Source organism: Aspergillus fischeri, genomic scaffold (genome assembly GCF_000149645.3).
Source record: "Aspergillus fischeri NRRL 181 1099437636247 genomic scaffold, whole genome shotgun sequence".
NCBI classification, from domain to species: Eukaryota; Fungi; Ascomycota; class Eurotiomycetes; order Eurotiales; family Aspergillaceae; genus Aspergillus; species Aspergillus fischeri.
In genome coordinates, this window is record NW_001509772.1 from 1,942,555 (window position 1) to 1,961,630 (window position 19,076).

The following is a 19,076-nucleotide window of genomic DNA, read 5'->3' on the forward strand; positions in this document are numbered from 1 at the left end:
GCCCTCGGAGCCGGCTCTATTAAGTAAAGGTCGCAAAGCGGTCACTTGGAGGAGTCACTGCTTCAGATTCATATCACCACTTATTGAACTGCTATTCCTCGAGAAGGCGCCTCAGCCGCCTATTTCGCTTTTCTAGGCTTTCAGTGCTAGTCCTTTTTTCTTTTATTCTTCGTCTTTGTGTCTTACATTTCCTGAAGATACCCGGTCGTTCCTTTTTTGTCTACGACTATATTACCATTCAGTGAATGGTTTGCCTCCGAGCTTGGGTTCTTCTTCGAGTTTTGACGACCAGTTACGACGGCGACGACAACAACAGTCTGCGACGCTGCCGCACCTGATTTGACTGACCAACTTCATTCTTATTACAACAAACTTCCCATTGATTCGCCATGGGTGTTCCCAAGTTCTTCCGCTGGCTCAGCGAGCGCTATCCCACGATCTCCATGTTGATCGCGGAGAATCGGATACCTGAATTCGATGCGCTTTATCTCGACATGAACGGTATTATTCATAATTGTACACATAAAGACAGCGATTCTCCCACGTTTCGCATGACGGAGGATAAGATGTTTATAGCGATCTTCAACTATATCGAGCATCTGTACGGCAAGATCAAGCCAAGGAAGTTGTTCTTCATGGCGGTTGACGGTGTCGCTCCTCGCGCGAAGATGAATCAACAACGTGCGAGACGGTTTAGAACAGCCCTGGACGCTGAGGTTGCAAAGGAGAAGGCCATAGCCCAGGGAATCGAGATGCCGAAAGAGGATCCATTCGACAGCAACTGCATCACTCCCGGTACGGAGTTCATGGCAAAGCTGACGCAACAACTGAAGTATTTCATCAACAAGAAAATCTCAGAGGACAAAGATTGGCAAGGGGTAGATATTGTGCTGTCGGGTCATGAAGTACCGGGAGAAGGTGAACATAAGATCATGGAGTATATCCGGCATGCGAAAGCACAGCCAGGGTATGACCCCAACATTCGTCACTGTCTCTATGGTCTTGATGCGGACTTGATCATGTTGGGCCTTCTTAGTCATGATCCTCATTTCTGTCTCCTTCGTGAGGAGGTGACATTTGGTCGCCAAGTCCAGAAGAAGCCTAAGGAACTTGAGCACCAAAACTTCTACCTCTTGCATCTTTGTATGGTTCGAGAATACCTGGAATTGGAGTTTCAGGAATTGGAACAGGAGGGAGTTCTGGATTTCCCCTTCGATATGGAACGGGTCATCGATGACTTTATCCTGATGGCTTTCTTCGTTGGAAACGATTTCTTGCCTAACCTTCCTAATCTGCACATCAACGAGGGAGCCCTCTCGCTAATGTTTAAGATCTACAAGGATGTCTTGCCAAAAATGGGTGGCTACGTCAACGAGGGAGGTGTCATCAACCTGAAGCGCCTCGGTATGCTTATTGAAGCTCTGAGTGATGTTGAGTTTCGCTTCTTTGAAGCCGAATACTCTGACGCGAGGTGGATTAACGCCAAACGGAATGGCGTCGAGAACGGTTCTGAGTTCCAAGAGAAGCCAAAGGGCTTGACTCTCACGCCAGCCCAGAAGGAGCTTTTCAAAGAAATCAAAAAGTACGTTTTGAACAGGCCTGAGAAGGCATCAGGTTCAAAACCTCTAGATCTTTCTCCCACACTACCGGCTCGTGATCGCAAGTTTGTGGAGCAACTTGCAGACGACCTGCGATTACCGTGGACCACAGTTGCGGACGAACACGGAGACCGATTCATCAGACTTCAGCTGCCTGCCAACGAGGATGACGACAGCGAAGAGGAGGAAGATGAAGAGGCGTCTATGGCCGTACAGCGTGTCATTCGGAGATATGACAATGCGAAGGTCCAGGAGATTTCCCCCGAGGAAGCTCAGAAAGCAGCAGAGAAGAAGTACGAGGAAAAATTCCAGGACTGGAAAGACAAGTATTACATGAGCAAATTTGGATGGGGTCTCGACAATCACGAGGAAATGCGGAAACTGACGGAAAATTATGTGCAAGGTCTTCAATGGGTTCTGTATTATTATTACAGAGGCATTGCATCTTGGCCATGGTTCTTCAAGTATCATTATGCGCCCATGATTTCTGGTACGTGCTGGCTACTCATCTGACATAATAACTTTTCTCCTCCCAGTCGTTATCACGACTTTCCTGAGCATCTCATTCGTTTGCTGACCATGACTAGACGTGATCAAGGGTCTGAACGCGGACATGAATTTCAAACTGGGCCAACCGTTCAAGCCTTATGAGCAGCTCATGGGTGTCTTACCTGACCGAAGCAAGCAAATTGTGCCTGCCGCGTTCCGGGACTTAATGACGTCCCCAGAATCTCCCATCATCGACTTCTATCCGCGTGATTTCGAATTGGATATGAACGGCAAGAAGATGGAATGGGAGGCTGTTGTCAAGATTCCATTCATTGATGAACGTCGCCTCTTGGAAGCTCTTGCCACCAGGGAGCACCTCTTGACTCCGGAAGAAAAAGCGCGAAATGGGTTTGGAGTTAGTCTCAAGTTTACTTACTCACCGGAAGTGAACTTCACCTACCCTTCATCTCTCCCTGGTGTCTTCCCTGATCTCCCCAGCTGCCATTGCATTGAGAACATTTTTGACCTGCCTACCATGGATGGCTTGGAACCTTATATTGGTTTGGTCGAGGGTGTCCAGCTTGGAGCGGCTGCATTGGCTGGTTTCCCAAGTTTGAAGACTCTACCCCACGTAGGCCAGCTTGGTTTCCACGGCGTGTGCGTTTTCCAACAGGAGAGTCGCAACGAGAGTATGGTTATCACGGTACTTGACCCGGGCAGCAGATCGAATATTGAGCTGGCTAAGCAGAAGCTTGGGAAGCGTGTCTTTGTCGGCTACCCCTTTCTGCAGGAAGCTCTTGTCATCCGTGTATCTGATGAGCTGTTCGATTATCTCCTTCCGGAAGGAGAGAATCATGTGGTTTCGATTCCTCACACTGAGGCCCAAATCGATCAGTGGAAGAAAAAGGCAGATAAGATCGAAGGGATGTACAGCCGCAGACTTGGCACTATTATTGGCCCCGTTGAGTCAATGGTGCACGTTCAACTTCTCAAGGGTCTGATCAAAACAGATGAGGGTGCTACAATTAAGGAATTCGCCGATATTCCGGGGCAGGAAACCGACTATGCGCTACAGCTCGTCGTGGACGAAGTTATCAACCCTGATGAGCGCTTCATCGAACGTGATGCCCTGCCCATCGAGAAGGAATTCCCGGAAGGCTCGCGTGCCTTTTTCTTGGGCGATTTCAATTATGGTAGACCGGTGCACATTACAGGACACGAAAACGGCAAGGTTAATGGGTTGATTGCTGCAATCAAGGGCCGCGAGCCAGAGTTTGGGAAAGATCGCGCTAGAGAAGCGGAGAGGCTATGTCCCTATATGCCCTCATTTGCCATTGCTCGCAGCCTACGTTTGAATCCATTGGTATTGGCAAAGATCACCTCCTCATTCTCTGTTGACATGGAGGGGCAGCGCGTCAATCTGGGTCTGAATCTCAAGTTCGAAGCCAGAAAACAGAAAGTCCTTGGCTACTCCCGTCGCGGGGAGTCTGGCTGGGAATTCAGTCCGAAGGCAGTCGACCTTCTCCAACAGTACATGATTAAATTTCCAGAGTTCATTGCTGGTATTCAGCGTAACCCTCAGAAGGACCGTTACCAGCCGACAGATTTCTACCCAGAGGACGTTGCACTTGTGAAGATGAAGGAAATCAGAGACTGGCTCAAAGCGATGGAAGCCAAAAATTTTGAGAGGGTTCCTCTTGAGGCTGAGCAGTTGGATTCTGATGTTGTGAAGTTGATTGAACAGGACGCGGATCAACTTGTGCAGAGTCAACCTCCTATGCAGCCTAAGAAGATCAGAGGTGTCCCCCGAAGCGCGCTTCTGCGGCCTTCGGATGTCGAGCAGCGTTTGCAGAATCAAACTTTCAAGCTTGGAGATCGTGTGGTCTACGCGCAAGATTCTGGTAAGGTGCCCATTGCCACTCGAGGAACAGTTGTCGGCCTCACTCGGACGCCCCGAGCCATGTTGCTTGACGTTGTCTTCGATGTTTCCTTCATGAGCGGAACCACTCTGGGAGACCGCTGCTCGCCATTCCGCGGCCAAACTGTCTTGGCATCGTCCGTTCTCAATGTTTCCTATCGTCAATTACTCGCCAGCACACGGGCTGCCGCCAGTCAACAGGCACAGAGCCAACCTTCGCCTTTAACGGTGGCAGGATACGGTGCTCCGCTTGGTCCTAATGGGCTGGGCCAGCTGAAGGAGGCTGCGGCTCCTCCTCCATTGACAAACTCATACCGTGGCGCTGTCTCGGGCTTGGGTAATACACGAGGAAATGGTGCTCCTCATAGAGGACGTGGAGGTCGCGGTGCCGCGAACGGAGGATCGCCGCATACTACTTTACCGTTCCGCCCCCACCCCAGCAACGGTGACGGCACTGAACAACGCGGCGGCAGGGGTCGTGGAGGCATGTACCGTACTCGTGCGGGGTATGTATCCGTGGATAACAGCAACCCCGAGGCAGGTGTGGTCAGAAACAACCCTCACTTCCGGCCTCAGAATTACTCCCAGGTGCCGCCTCCCAAGGCATTGAATCGTGGCGGTGGACGTGGGGGCCGCGGCGGTTTCCGCGGGTCGGATAGAGGAAGCGGGTCCAGAGGAAGGGGTGGTCACCGAGGAAGAGGTGCAGCTATTATAAGCACTGAGTAAACGGTGTGTTATGGTGCTACCAGTTGGACTTCTAACAGGGTATCATATCTCGGTTATGGCATGGTTGGGTGTTGACGGTAACTTGTCTGTCAATTGACTGGCTTTGTGGCATAAGACATAGATGGCCATAGATAAATCTACTATGGAGAGCGGTCCTGTGTATCATCAGTCAAATGTCCAGCGAACCAACATTATCCTCTTCCGTAGTTAAGTCTGAGAGGCTATCATCTGTTAAGCATTCTCCCCCACGGTAATCCGCGCTCTGGATGTGGAGAAATATCCGCACCCTTAGTTGGAACGATCAACCAACCGGATATTGGAGTATCTTTGGGGTAGCTCTTAGATGCGGGGAGATATGCAAGACGGCGCATCGTCTATTATTGCAGTCTTCTTCTTCATTCAGCTGAACTGACTCTTTTCTATAATCATCTGCGTTGTATTCCTGAAAAGTATACAGACATGGCATCTGTAACCACTCTACCCACCTTCGACAACCTCACCTTCGACCCTTCAGGGCCACCAGGGAACGCATGGGGTCTATTTGGGAAGAACAACGAGCTGGGGATGCTGAACCTTCTCACTCCCGAGACGGTGCGCAGGGCAGCAGCAGAGGAGATTCGAGACGGCGTACGATTCTCGCTTGATCTGCCACTCGACCGAATCAAGAACCCCAGTTTCGGGCGCAAGCCGTTTGCGCGGGAGTTGGTGAACAAGGCGCCACGGATTGTCAATGATGATATCCTTGTCTTCAATACGCAGTGTAGTACGCAGTGGGATGGATTTAGGCATTATGGTTAGATTGTGCCCTGACCACCGACACGCCGATGCCAGGTAGAGGAGTAGGCTGACAGACGGACTGCGCGGTAGGGAACCATACACACAAGTGCTACTTTAACGGGCATTCACTGGAGGACTTGAAAATCTCCCCTGTGATCGGCATTGACGGTAAGTCTGCCATATATAATCCGACACACTTCCAACTAACAGCTCTAGCATGGGTCAAGCACGGCGGCATCGTCGGCAGAGGCGTGCTAATCGACTACGCCTCATGGGCAACGAAGAACTCGATCCCCCTCAGCCCCTTCACCACAACCAAGATCCCCCTCTCTGCAATTAAGCAGATCGTCGAAGAGAACGACATCCGATTCCGGCCCGGCGATATCCTCTTCCTCCGCACAGGCTTCACAGCCGCCTACGACAAGCTCTCCGCGGACGAAGAACTGGCCATCTCTCAGCGTGAAACGCCTCAATTTGCAGGTCTTGAGGCCGGAGAGGCCACTCTCCGTTGGCTGTGGGAGAATCAGTTTGCTGCCGTAGCGAGCGACTCGCCTAGTTTCGAGCCTTCACCCATCGCGGGCCCTCAAGGTCCGCCGGAGTTTCAGCTGCACCAGTGGTTGCTGGCTGGCTGGGGGATGCCTATTGGAAAGTATTTTGATCTCGAGGAAGTGGCGGAGTATTGTGCGAAGATGAATCGGTGGAGTTTCTTCCTGTCGAGTGTGCCATTGAAGGTGAGTCAGGTTGTTATGTTGTGCTTTTGAATGGTGGGTGAGGGGTTGCACTGACAAGATCGCTGTATATCAACAGGTTCCTGGGGGCGTAGCCAGTCCTCCTAATGCGGTGGCTATCTTTTAGTCATTTTATACATTCGTCTTCACATACTGATATCTGATATACTGGATCAGATAGTTGAGATAATCAAATGTTTCATTTGTATTTTCTTCGTCTGCACTAGGTAGCATGGAAAATAAACAAAATAATGATAGGCGCCCAATAAATGAGTGGAGATTCAAAAATTCAAAAATCAAAAGCAATATCCAGCCTGACCATCTATCCTTCCTCGAAAACTCCTTCACAAAACCATACGTTCAAGACAAAACCCAAAACCTCTGCCATCACTCCAGTCTTTCCTATTAAACCAAGTCCCTCTTCTTGAGAAGGATCTTGGTGTGCATGTTGGGCATAATCTGCTCCCCAAGAGTGAGGTTCCTCGGTCTTTTGTTGTTGTTGTCGTCCTCAAATTTGAACTCGTAGTCTGCAATCAAGCGACCCAAGACTGCCTTGTTTGTGTTCGCAGCGAAGAAACGGCCAGGGCAGGCTTGTCTACCGTAGCCGAAATGCATGTTTGACGGGCTGATGCTAACAAGGCTTGTGCTTCTTGCTTCGGGATCTTCGCACCAACGGAATCCTCTGAAGGAAAGAGCATCCTCAATAATAGAGTCATCCATACCCATAGGCTTTGAAGGGAAGCAGATATGCGTGCCTTTCTCGAGAACCAGGCCATCAGAAAGAACCATCTTCTCCATAACCATGCGGTGAGTAGACACTGACAGGGGCAAATTGTTAGCATAACGAGCATAATATTGCACATCAAAAAGGATGCACTCACGTTCTCCAGTGGGGTTGAAACGCTGTGATTCTCTCATAAAGCTGTCCAGGCGACGCTGAGAGGCGAAGGAAGCCTGAGTCACCTTGTCCCATCCGTCTGTCAGAGTCTCGCGGATCTCCTCCCTAAGAGGCTCAATGTACTCGGGTCGAATCACAAGATCGTAGATAGCATGGGTCATCAGCATAGAGCTCGTGTGGACAACCGCCAAAGCCATCACAATAAGCAACATCTGAGAGATATTGGCGGGGTCCTTATCGAAGTCATCCTCTGCAAGGTCCATCATCCACTGAAGAAAATCGTCCGGCTTCTGATATGCAGGATCCTTCATCTCTGCCTCGCGACGTGCCAGGATCATCGGGATGAAAAGCTCTTTCTGAACGAAGCGCAGCTGAGTGCGGAGTTTCTTGACGCTGGGAAGCACCTTGGCAACCAACGGACGCATGAAGTAGGGGAATGGACGGAGCAAAATAACAGTGACCCCGAGATTGACCGTGTAGCTGGTGACCGTTTCCAACCACTGTGGGTTACGGCAGATGTTCTCTCCAACAATGACGCGAGAAGTAGCCCGTGTGACAAGGCCCAGGATCATGTCGTAGAGGTTGACCGGGACCCAGCGATCTATAGCGGTGGTCAGTCTGGCGCTCACCTAGCTTATGAGGATTGAGTTGGACATACCATCACAGTCAGGCACTTCAACCTGGAATGCGAACTGAAGTTCATCGAGGAGACGAGGAAGAACTCGGCCTTGAAGTTGGCTTTCGTCAGCCTAGACACTCAAGCAGATGTACACAAAGCATGCACTTACCGATAGCTGGAGTCAGACCCTTGTGAACCGTCTTCACAGGCAAATGGCTATCAATAAGAACATTGGTGTATTTGCCAAGGATGTTCTATTGGGAAGCGTCAGTTCATTCTTACCTCATAAAGTCAGGAAGCCGGCAACATACCTCGAATTGCGCATCGACGCCGCTGAGTTTGGAAGGAGGCAAGTGACGAATCTCCGGAAGGTACTTTGGAGGCAAAACAAGCAAGTCGCCATCTGCCTTGAGGACACGGTAGGGCTGATCTCTGTACTGCAGCGTCGGTCAGCTTGAGGATGACAGATGTGAGCGGAAAGACAGGTAAGTACCTTCTCATAACCGTACTTGATCAGGTAAGGCGCCACGAAAATGAACATGAGCCGGTTAATGAAGTCTGGAAGGAAGCGACTGAATCTGACAGTGGGTATTTCGGCTGAGGCCTCGCCTGGTGGGTAATGGTAGAAATAGAGAGACGAGGAGAGTAGTAGGGCAAATGGCCAACAAGGCAGTTCGAGCACCTGGTCAGCCATGACTGACAACTTGGCAACTTGACAATCTGAGGATGCGGAGCTGTACTAATGATGTTCCTTTCAGAGATTGGTCGATATTGTGAAACGCTATGGGAGTATATGAGCACAGCAGTGGTGTAGGGTGAGGGAGGTAAGAAGAGAGAAGCTCGCGAGATGCATCGATAGCGAAGAGTATTTCTATCCGTGTAGCAAGCAAGACAGAGCGAATGAGCAAACGGTCGACCACGGAGAGACCCACTAATGAAAGGAATTAGAATGCTGGAAATCTCCGGAGCAGTGAATGTTGTGCTAGAATGTGCAGTTACCAGACGGCATATTTCGTTATGTGAAGTCCTTAACGGGGATATCCGCCCAACAGCGAGCATAATGAGAGCCGGCTCATTACCTTCCGCTATGGTGCTATTGAATGAGAACGTTGTGGAAGACAAATGTCCAAGGACGAGCTTGCTAGATCATCAATAGTCTATTTGAACGGATATGCTATTAGCACATGCTATCCAAGGAACAACAGGCTATACAAAAGACTCCAGGACTTTTACTTGCTCCCTTCTCCAGGTATATCAAAACAATCGAACGCCAGACGCAGATGCAAGAAGAGAAGATGAGGAATGCGAGAGGAAGGGCAAATGAGGTGTATATAGGTACAAGACGAAGTGAGTGAGATCATTCGAGGCCAACCCATTCCCCCTCCCTATCATCCCCATCTACATCAGACATGCGCGCATCTTCGCCGTCCATGATTATAGCATCATAATCTTGAATGGCTTTCGGAGCGCCATTCATTTTGTCTGCAAGTACCGGTTTCGAGAGGAGATAATTGAGATCGTACACATTCTTCTCCGTCAACTTCCTCAAATTCTCCCGAATGTCATCAACAGCCCGCTGTATGGCACGCAGTTCTGTTGCGAGCGTGCCTGAGTTATCCTTGAAGTAGCGACCATGGATGCTAAGGAGAGATTCAATCCACCGCAAGTTGAACTCCAGGTGAGGCGTTTCTTCAGCAGACTGGGCTACGAATCGCAGGAAGCGAGAGAGGTAGACAGTAGGCAGTGCGCGTACCACAAGAGAAATCTCTGAGGGTGGAATAGCCTCATAGACAGCGCGAATCAGTTTCGACTCGTTAAGACGGAAAGCCATGACTAGCGCTTTCAAGAACGTATTGTCATCGTCTGCTGTGTTCATAGAGTGCGCCTTCTTAGCAGCGTCAAGGGTGGCAAGGATAGTGGTGGGAGTGATATCGAGATCAAGGTCAAACGGATCGAAGACAAATTCGGTGTCGAGACTGTACACTAGAAGACCTTCCGTCGAAGCTGCACAAAATGCGCGCCCGGTTGGAGAGAAGTCGACTGCAGTGACACGCACTTCGGGTCGAGTCTTACGCGTCCCAGCATCGCCGCGCTTCGCGCCGGGAAGGCTGCGGTCAATGCGATCTTCCAGATCTGAAGCTTCGCCTGTCTCGTCAATGAGACCTCGAGGGCCAGCCTCTGTCAAATCACGACTGTTCAAGAATTCCTGGGTGCCGTCTAGAGAAGTGTTGACACTGACTGTGTATTTCTTCAGCAGTGCGCCCGATCTCACATCGTACAGGCAAATGTGCTTGCTGTTGCCTCCAGCCAGGATACAAGAGCCGTCAGCGCTGTATGTGATGCAATTGAAATGTTTGGTTGCCGCTGAGTTCGCGGCCGTTACACGATCGCCCATCTTGCGGCCGCCGGACACATCGCGACGACCATCAATGCCTCCTTCCTGGACTGCGTTGTCCACAGACCAAAAGGTCAACTGACCGTCAAGAGTAGATGCGGCAACCTGCTTCCCGTCAGGCCGGAATGCCACATGCAGAATATCTGACATGAGCTGCAAAGGTTCGCTAGTCTGCGTCCTTCCGAAAATGCTCCATACTCGGACAGTACGGTCCCAGCTACCGCTAACTAGATGGTTGCCGTCCGCCGCGAACGCGAGCGACGATACGGGCCCTTCGTGACCGGACAACTGGTCAAGAAGTTGTCCTGTCTGTACTGACCACACATGGATATCGAAAGAATCCGGTGACCCGGCGCAAATGACCTCACCACTTGGGTCGACGGCGAGAGAGGTGAAAGACGTCCGGGATGGTGCAGTGAAGGTTCGGAAGTTGCGATAACGAATGAGATCCCATGCCCTCACTGAGCCATCCAGAGATGCGGTAAATAAAACACTTCCTTTCTTGGCAAACTGGCACGCGGTGACTCCGCTCGAATGCTCGGTGAATGTGACAATGCAAAAGCCGGACTTGACATCCCAGACCTTTACTTTTCCATCATCCGCGGCAGTAACAATCTTTTGCCCGTCTGGGGAGTAGGCAAGAGCGTTCATCGAGTCCAAGTGACCCTGCTGCTTCAAGATATAGGACTCCGATTGCCATTCCCACACGAGCAATTGACCATGCTTCGACGAGCCAAAGGCCAACCACTCACCGGACTTGTTGACTGTCACGAAATCGATGTTGCTTTGAGAAACACTAAAACTAATCAGTCTCACAGTTCACTATCAGGTAACAAGAGTCATACCTCAGTTGATGGATCGGGTTGAAGTCCGGCAGATCGTACAGGCCGAAAAGGCCGTTGGAGAAACCTACAACCAAGAGATTCGAGGGGGCGTGAAAAGTAGCACAGTTGACCTTGGCATCGTTCTGCATGAAGTAGTCCTTTTTGACAATCCGCCAACGAGCTTCGGCAATATCTTCCATCGTATCCGGATCTTTCTTAGTCACGTACTCCCACCTGAAAAGAGCTCCATCTGAACTGATCGTGTAGATCTTGGATAGTGTCAGCAAGGCAATCTTGTCAATATTTCGATTCGACTTACGGATTCTTGATCTGCTGTGAAATAGGCTGCCTTCACGCCTTGACGATGGCCGGCTAGGGTGGTGGGTTCGAAGCCTTCTTCCGGATCTAAACTCCATATCCGTGCTGTGAGGTCTTTGGATGCGGTAAGGAGGAAGCGTGAGTCTCTGGACCACTCAATATTCTGAATGACATCAATATGGGCGGCGAGGTCCCGGTGCAGAACAAAGGGTGCGAATTCGATCTCTCCGTTATTATCGGTACCCGGGGTCGATGGTGTGTGCCAGATCTGCAACCGTCTTCCCACTCCGACAGCGAAATGACGACCCGTTGACGAGAATTTGAGCGCAGTGACTCGACCTTTAAAGGAGAAGTGGTGGATTACAATCCTGCGAACGAAATTCGTCAAGATAGCACGACCATTCTCGTCAACGGAGAGCAGAAGGTTGCCGCGGGGCGAAAGATCTAAACGATCGATATTGGTGCGATGAGAGAATGGAAGTGTGTATGATGTGTTCCTTCAGCAGGGCGATTCAGTCAGCTCAAAAGATCCGACGAGTATTCCATAGCATGTAAGAGACCGAACATACTGGACAAGGTCGAAAACTGTGACCCTATTGCCTACTGGGGAAAGCAAGCAGTTTCCATCGGGCGTGAAGAGAAGATTTCCTTTGCGATATACCGTCCCCAGAAGGTTGGAGAACTGCGATTGAGTCAGAATTGCAGTCGCAAGGAGCGAAAGAAAGAACTCACCTTGAAATCTGTCTTCATTGTCTCTGATAAGCGTGCGTAGCTTCTCAGTCTTCGCCTGGAGTCGATCTTCAAAAAAATCGTCTTCCTAAACGGGCGATAAGAGAGCTGATCATCTGTTAATCCGAGGCCGAAGACGCTTGCTCGAATTAGTACTAGCGCTATCTGGGGCCCAAAGGTCACGTTTGCTTGTTTGCTGGTGTTTGCTTCTCCACCGGGTCTGTGATTCAGGGGCAGCAACAGCCGATTCCAATCCATACCAGACCGATCCATACCAGGGAGAACGTTCTACTACTACTGCTGAGACAGGAGAGAGAGACAGTCCCTTTTCGACGGCATTTTCCTAATTCTTTAGGTCGTCTTAATCAATTGACTTCTGATTCGCAACAGTTGTTGTCAATTTCAATCAATCAGTTGTCTTATTGCCCGATTTCACCTCCATCTACCTTCCCCCTTTATCATCATGGCCACGACTTCGGAAACTGCTTCCCCTATTGGCATTGCCAACGTAAGTGCTAGATCAATACTTTGGGGATGAATTTGAATGGAAGAAGGGATTTTAACTAGTTCTTTATGACAACAGCTCCCTAATCAGCGGTGTGTACCAACTGTCACGCAGCTTCGATCAGCCGAAGAATGAAGCGTGGTCAAGTCTAACTGAAGCTATACAGACACAAGATTGTCGCTAAGCGGGGTGCGGCTTTCACTATCATGGTCTGTCTCGAGCCAGTGAGCCAAGATGGAGCTGTATGCTGATGCCGGAGTATAGGTTGCTGGAGAATCGGGATTGGGAAAGACCACGTTTATCAACACCCTGTTTTCGACCACTATCAAGAACTATGCCGATCACAAGCGTCGCCATCAGAAGCAGATCGACCGGACGGTTGAGATTGAGATTACCAAGGCAGAGCTAGAGGAGAAGTTCTTCAAAGGTTAATTTCAATTCCCTCATCTTCGCGAATGATTACTAATGTAACAATGCGGCCATGTACAGTCCGTCTGACCGTCATTGATACCCCCGGCTTCGGCGACTATGTGAACAACCGTGACTCCTGGCAACCAATTATCGAGTTCCTTGATGACCAGCACGAATCGTACATGCTTCAGGAGCAGCAACCCCGCCGCACAGACAAGATCGACATGCGTGTTCACGCCTGCTTGTACTTCATCAGACCCACGGGCCACACTTTGAAGCCTCTTGATATCGAGGTCATGAAGCGGTTGAGCTCTCGAGTCAACCTTATTCCCGTTATTGCCAAGGCCGACACTCTTAGCCCTACTGATCTTGCCCGTTTCAAGCAGAGAGTGAGACTTCCGGATGAATGGCCTCCCTTACTGGTAGATACTGACTAGTCCAATCTATTTTAGGTCAAAGCTGTTGTCGAAGCTCAAGGCATCAAGATCTACACCCCTCCTATCGAAGAGGACGACGAGCACGCTGCCGCCCACGCTCGCAGTCTGATGGCTGCTATGCCCTTCGCTGTGATTGGATCCGAGAAAGATGTGAAGACCAACGACAACCGGGTAGTAAAGGGTCGCCAATATGCCTGGGGTGTTGCTGAAGTCGAGAACGAGGACCATTGTGACTTCAAGAAGCTGCGCTCTATCCTGATACGCACTCACATGCTTGATCTCATCCACACCACCGAGGAGCAGCACTACGAAGCCTACCGCGCACAGCAAATGGAAACGAGAAAGTTCGGCGAGGCCAGACCGAGAAAGCTGGACAACCCCAAGTTCAAGGAAGAGGAGGAGGCTCTGCGGAAGCGTTTCACCGAGCAGGTCAAGGTCGAAGAACAGCGATTCCGCCAGTGGGAGCAGAAGCTCATTTCCGAGAGAGACCGCCTCAACAAGGACCTGGAGGCCACTCACGCTGCGTATGTGCACCTCTTCTTGCAATTCTTGTTCTCTAAGGAAGTATGGAGACAGTACTGACTGAATACAGAATCAAAGCGCTAGAGCAAGAAATCGAGACGCTGCAGGGCTCTACCACCCGGAGTCACGGACGCCGTTAAATTGCTCTCGGGCACCTTCTGTACGGCGACGAATTTTGAGCGGGCGGTGGAAAAAGGAAAACTGCTTCGATTTGATTAATATTGTCTATTCTTGATTACCCCTCAAGTTTCTTTTCGGCCTATTTTTTCGCAGCATTCGGGGGACAACATATTTGATCTAGGCCGTTTACTGGTGCATCTATTATGCTGTATCATTTCTTTAGCCGCTGGTAGCTAGCGATGATCTCGTTACATCCTTGATAATAACCATTTGTATTCAGTAGCGTGTCAATACAGAATTAATCTTTGTCCATGGTTTGGTTATACCTCAGAGCTACTATATAGGAAGCTTTATCTGGTGGGGCTTTCTTCAATCATGAGCGGGTCGGTTCGAGGTGACATGGCTCTCTTCGGCGGAAATAACAAAGCCTCTCCGCAATTCTTACTTCCAAGGCGAGAACCTTCGTCACCTAGAATCTACCTCTTCGTTGTCCTTCATCCCTATCTTACGCCGAAAAATTCGAGCCATCAATGCCGGCAACGAAACAATTTCCCACGAAGCTTGTCCATACTCTCAAAACGCACAATGGTGAGCTTCTGCTCCATCCCCTAGCCATACTTTTCAACTAATCAGTTTCAGGACCGGTAAATGCGGTGACTTTCTCTAGCTATCCAGGCACATATGTCCTCACCGGTTCCTCTGATCGCGCCATTCACCTCTCGCGTGCCATCCCGAACAACAGCTCTACTACTGGTCATGAGACGACTTCCCCGATCCAAAAATATGAGGCGCACGGGTACTCAGTCCTGGACGTGGCTGTCGCAGCAGACAATGCGCGATTTACAAGCGTCGGCGGAGACCGCCAGGTATTTTTGTGGGACGTCGAACAAGGGATAACTACACGGCGATGGGCCGGACATAACGCCAGGGTCGAGGCCGTACAGTTCGCTGGCGAGGGCGATTCCGTGGTGGCATCTGGTAAGAGCCCGTCTGCGGTCTTTCCTGTCTATTCGGTAGTAGAAGCATCCGTGATTCTGACTTTTCTCTCAGGCAGCGCAGACACAACCATTAATCTGTGGGACACCCGGTCCAAATCGCACAAGCCTATCCAGACCCTCACCGAGGCCGGCGATACCGTCTCCTCGCTACACGTACACATGCCGACGTATTCCATCGCAAGTGGAAGCTACGATGGCCGCGCTCGTGTCTACGATGTCCGCATGGGCCGGACAACTGTTGACGTCCTTGCTCACCCCGTGACGAGTATCCGGTGCTCTGCGGACGGCAATGCCCTGCTGGTTTCTACACTCGACAGCCGGATCCGGATGCTGGACCGGGCTGACGGCAAGCTGCTCAAGGCTTTTGGGGGCGAGGAGGGTCTCGAGCAAAGCACTACTGGTGCCAGGGTAACGTATCGCAATAGCGAACTTAGGATTCGGTCTGTTTTTGCCAAGGGAGACGCTGTCGTTCTCAGTGGCAGTGAGTCGGAGAAAGGCGATCTGTCGCCGCAGGCTCATGTTTTTGCTTGGGATGTGCTCAGTGGAGAGGTTATTGCGACTGTCCCGGCGGGGAACGGAGTGAAGGTTGTTAGCTGCGTAGCGTGGAATGAGAAAGGAGGCTGCTGGGCTGGGGGTTGCTCCGATGGTATGTCCAGACATGTCAACTTTTGTGCTTGTATGTATAGTCTGCTAATAATGGGTTCTTTGCAGGCACCGTCAAAATCTACGGCTGAACGAGAAGAGGATCCAGATCGTTGCGGCCAGCCAGGGAGCTCCTTGTAACATCGCCAGCAGCTTGGCCAGTTCGTCCTTTCAACGAGGATAACACGGGGTTTACCTTCCCTTTCTTCCGTGTATCCTGAACGGAAAGAGTCTCTAATGGCCTGCAATCCGGATGCACCCAGATCCACCGAAGCCATCCTCCAAGGGCACCAGTTCCAGACGCCGGCCGCACACCAAACAAATCAACAAGGCGAGCTGCAAGGTCAACCGGCAGTCCATCCCCGCGCACAGAAACGCCCAGAACTTCATGCAATACAAACCCCTTTCGGACCATGCAGCCAAACACCGTAGTCTGCGCAACCTCTGTCCCGCGCGCAATCAGCCCTCAGCTCAACGTCCACATTGCAAACAGAGCTACATGGACCTGTCGACCTGGCCAGCTGCTATTGGACCACTGACCCGCGGGCGCATATCGCTGCATGGTGCATAGTGCATGCTGCATATCGGCATCGGCATGCTTCTCGTCAGCCGTCGCAAGGGGAATGTCTCTTCGGATCACGGCTATTGATCCACGAGTGTGGTCCCGTAGGTCTCGACCATGCGCCGTGCTGCATACATGACAAAATGAGCCAATAACGAGGCTGCATGGTGACGTGTCAGTTCCCGACACCGGTCGAGTTTCAAGTTGCGGACTTTCTGCTTGTCTACCCGGTAGATAGACGAGATAGCTACTGCGGGATTCCAAACTGGATTTGGTCCGAGAGATGCTGAGACGTCACAGATACTGCTGCACCTCGTGGCGATTGTTTGCTGAAGCCATCTGGCGCCATATCATAGGTTTCGAGTTGAAGTGGATCTTACGATATCTGACATCCCGCTCGCCTACTGGACGGTATTTGTTCCATTTCACTTTGCATTATGCATTAGTAGGGCCTGTACCTTAGTCGGACAGGGAAAGAAAGAAAATAGCCTTCGTCCATCTGCACATCCTTTATACAATGTCATCATTTCCACCGGGGGTATTTTCTGAGTAGAGTTTTTTTGCAGGTGAGTTTGATATTATACAGTAACGATGCATTCTCGTGCCCAAACAAGTTCCAACCAAGATGCACTGTGACCCCATCCGACAGGGGTAACATGATTTTAACGAACTTTGATAAACGCCAGAAACCTTTTTGAGCCAACAGTTCCGAAACGCCGATTCGCAGTTTCGCAGTTGATCAGACCAAGAGTCAACGCGTTGAGGATATCTTCTTTTTTGAGTCATGCAGCTGTCGTAAGTTTTTTTAGGTTTCGCCGAGCAGTTATCTTCTTCGAGGACCGTAGACCACAAGAATGGCTGGAGACGGCAACATGAATGTGACTAAAGCAAGGGTCACACTTCGAGCACACCAGCCGGCAGGTCCGGTTCATGGCTTTCGGCCTCGAGCGCATCCATAGCTCGATGCAGTTCGTGTTCACCGACAAGGATTGTCCCTGCACGTGCAGTGCTAAGGAAGCTGATCTCGACGGCCTCCAGAGACGTGTCAAGGTCTGGCTGCAGATGATGGGTCGAGAGTGTCAACGGATCGCCATTGGGTGTTCGGTGCGCAGGATTCTGTGCGGGGGGCCTGACTGGTCCCCCAGAGTCCACACTGGACGAGAAGTAGCGATTAAGAGAGCTTTCAAAGGAGGAGGCACCGTTAAAAGAGTGCGACAAAGCAATGGTCGATGCTTCGGTGCTTTCATCCCAGGCGGCATGTGTAGCATCAGCCAGTCGACTGGCAACACCGCAAACAATACCCGTGGCCTCGAGAGGGAGTTTGCGTAGGTCCAACGTGATAGGGACGAGGATGTCTTCCTTGGACCCCAGAAGCAGGCTTGTCTCATCAGTAGACTCGGCAGACGAGGTACCATCATTCAAGAATCGAGGCAGGAGCCGCTGTTCCAACAAGAGGGAGGCTGCAGGGTCGGCAGCCGTCAGAGTGAGTGAGAGGAAGCGTGGTCTGTCCACAACCAGTGCAGTCGTCAGTGCCGTACGGAGGATTGATATTGAGCTAGCATCACTGCTGTATGGGTGATGGGCCGCACACTGCACCAAGCGAAGAGATCGATCGACGGACGGCACAATGTGGTTCTTCCGCAGGGAGGCAAAGGTTCGTCCCTGCAGTTCGTCGAGTGACGAGGGAGGAGGAGTTGCCGGCGGAGAACCAAGACTACTCGCGGAACGAGATGAAACCGGACTGCTGTAGCTGCTGTACTGACTTTGATTATGATTTATGAAAGCCTCGGTGGAGATTTCGAACTGAAACCCTCGCTTCTCCAACGCTTCAATGACCTGAGCTTTACTGCGCAGAGGCACAATGATGTAGTCGGAAAAGTAAGTGGAGATAAAGAAGATAGAACTGCGAGAGTAAGAGTCAGCAATCGTCATATAAACGGAACAGGGTTCGGGGAAGTTCATACATTCCTGCCATCGCTAGAGGACTCGTCAACTCAAGCACGCGTTGGCCAGCTTCCAGACCCTCGCCGTACACCTGCATGGCTATGAAATCGTCCTGACTGATGGACAGGCGGCTCTGGGTAGAGGCATGATTTTGAACGAAGTTATCGATCATGGGGGCGAAGTACTTGTTGGCAAGCTGCCTGGGGCACATGATGGAGCACTCTACCGGGGTGATAGAGAAATTCAAGAAGGCTGGCTGCGCATGCTTGAGGCCATCTCTGGAGCCGTTTTTTAAGCCCTCCGCATGATTCTGGTCCACGGGGGGTACCTCGTGGAAGAGGACCTGTAGAATCGGAGTCAAGAAATACGGGTAGAGATCCAATGGTATATGCACCAGAGCCAGTCGGTCGTCCTGTGCCTCGATGGTTGTGGTTAGTAAAACAAGCCTTGCACAACAATAATCTATAGGACTCATGCTTGACGGGAGATGGATAGCATGATTGATGGATAGCAAGATGGAGGCTTACCATAAATTGGACGTGAGCCGAGATGAGAGACAGTGAATGATCCATCATTGCTCTCGATTGGATAATAAATGATATCAAGAGGCTGTTTCGTGGGATCCAATGCTCGGTCTTCCACAAGCTAGATCCAAAGGAAAAGTGAGGTACTCTTAATGTGAGACCTCGGGTGATTTGAAAGTATAAGTAGCGGAATCGGACTCGCAGGTACAGTCAGAAGAAGATCCACAAAGAGAAGACAGTAGGTATGGAAAGGCCAGTTTGAAGATGTACAGATGAGGCTGTCTCAGTGGACAGTACAGGTGATGTTAGGGCAATAGGCAACAATGTCACTGGGACGCGAATGATGATGAAAGAAACGGGTATAAATATAGATCCGAGTAAAATCAGATTCC

General features: G+C 50.7%; 7 protein-coding genes across 7 annotated transcripts; 4 read left to right on the top strand and 3 right to left on the bottom strand.

The window, feature by feature from the left end:
• Positions 1–389: 389 nt before the first annotated feature.
• On the top strand, positions 390–4,731 carry NFIA_038990 (chromatin-binding exonuclease XRN1; the record flags this gene model as incomplete). Its single annotated transcript, XM_001266219.1, has 2 exons — positions 390–2,088; positions 2,186–4,731. 2 exons carry the CDS (start codon positions 390–392, stop codon positions 4,729–4,731), a joined length of 4,245 nt encoding a protein of 1,414 aa, XP_001266220.1.
• Positions 4,732–5,190: 459 nt separating this feature from the next.
• NFIA_039000 (uncharacterized protein) lies at positions 5,191–6,363 on the top strand (the record flags this gene model as incomplete). Its single annotated transcript, XM_001266220.1, has 4 exons — positions 5,191–5,494; positions 5,599–5,676; positions 5,725–6,239; positions 6,316–6,363. 4 exons carry the CDS (start codon positions 5,191–5,193, stop codon positions 6,361–6,363), a joined length of 945 nt encoding a protein of 314 aa, XP_001266221.1.
• A 278-nt stretch (positions 6,364–6,641) lies between these two features.
• On the bottom strand, positions 6,642–8,447 carry NFIA_039010 (cytochrome P450; the record flags this gene model as incomplete). Its single annotated transcript, XM_001266221.1, has 6 exons — positions 6,642–7,054; positions 7,118–7,735; positions 7,793–7,861; positions 7,923–8,007; positions 8,065–8,190; positions 8,247–8,447. 6 exons carry the CDS (start codon positions 8,445–8,447, stop codon positions 6,642–6,644), a joined length of 1,512 nt encoding a protein of 503 aa, XP_001266222.1.
• A 663-nt stretch (positions 8,448–9,110) lies between these two features.
• On the bottom strand, positions 9,111–12,292 carry NFIA_039020 (snoRNA-binding rRNA-processing protein PWP2; the record flags this gene model as incomplete). Its single annotated transcript, XM_001266222.1, has 5 exons — positions 9,111–10,944; positions 10,994–11,241; positions 11,292–11,787; positions 11,860–11,972; positions 12,023–12,292. The coding sequence occupies 5 exons, from the start codon at positions 12,290–12,292 to the stop codon at positions 9,111–9,113; spliced, it is 2,961 nt and encodes a 986-aa protein (XP_001266223.1).
• A 190-nt stretch (positions 12,293–12,482) lies between these two features.
• aspC (septin CDC12) lies at positions 12,483–14,034 on the top strand (the record flags this gene model as incomplete). Its single annotated transcript, XM_001266223.1, has 7 exons — positions 12,483–12,527; positions 12,603–12,616; positions 12,691–12,733; positions 12,789–12,951; positions 13,014–13,324; positions 13,388–13,896; positions 13,965–14,034. 7 exons carry the CDS (start codon positions 12,483–12,485, stop codon positions 14,032–14,034), a joined length of 1,155 nt encoding a protein of 384 aa, XP_001266224.1.
• A 510-nt stretch (positions 14,035–14,544) lies between these two features.
• NFIA_039040 (WD40 repeat domain-containing protein) lies at positions 14,545–16,225 on the top strand (the record flags this gene model as incomplete). Its single annotated transcript, XM_001266224.1, has 4 exons — positions 14,545–14,602; positions 14,654–14,992; positions 15,065–15,658; positions 15,918–16,225. 4 exons carry the CDS (start codon positions 14,545–14,547, stop codon positions 16,223–16,225), a joined length of 1,299 nt encoding a protein of 432 aa, XP_001266225.1.
• An 885-nt stretch (positions 16,226–17,110) lies between these two features.
• Positions 17,111–18,635, bottom strand: NFIA_039050 (ACT domain-containing protein; the record flags this gene model as incomplete). Its single annotated transcript, XM_001266225.1, has 2 exons — positions 17,111–18,119; positions 18,181–18,635. The coding sequence occupies 2 exons, from the start codon at positions 18,633–18,635 to the stop codon at positions 17,111–17,113; spliced, it is 1,464 nt and encodes a 487-aa protein (XP_001266226.1).
• Between the last annotated feature and the right edge of the window lie 441 nt (positions 18,636–19,076).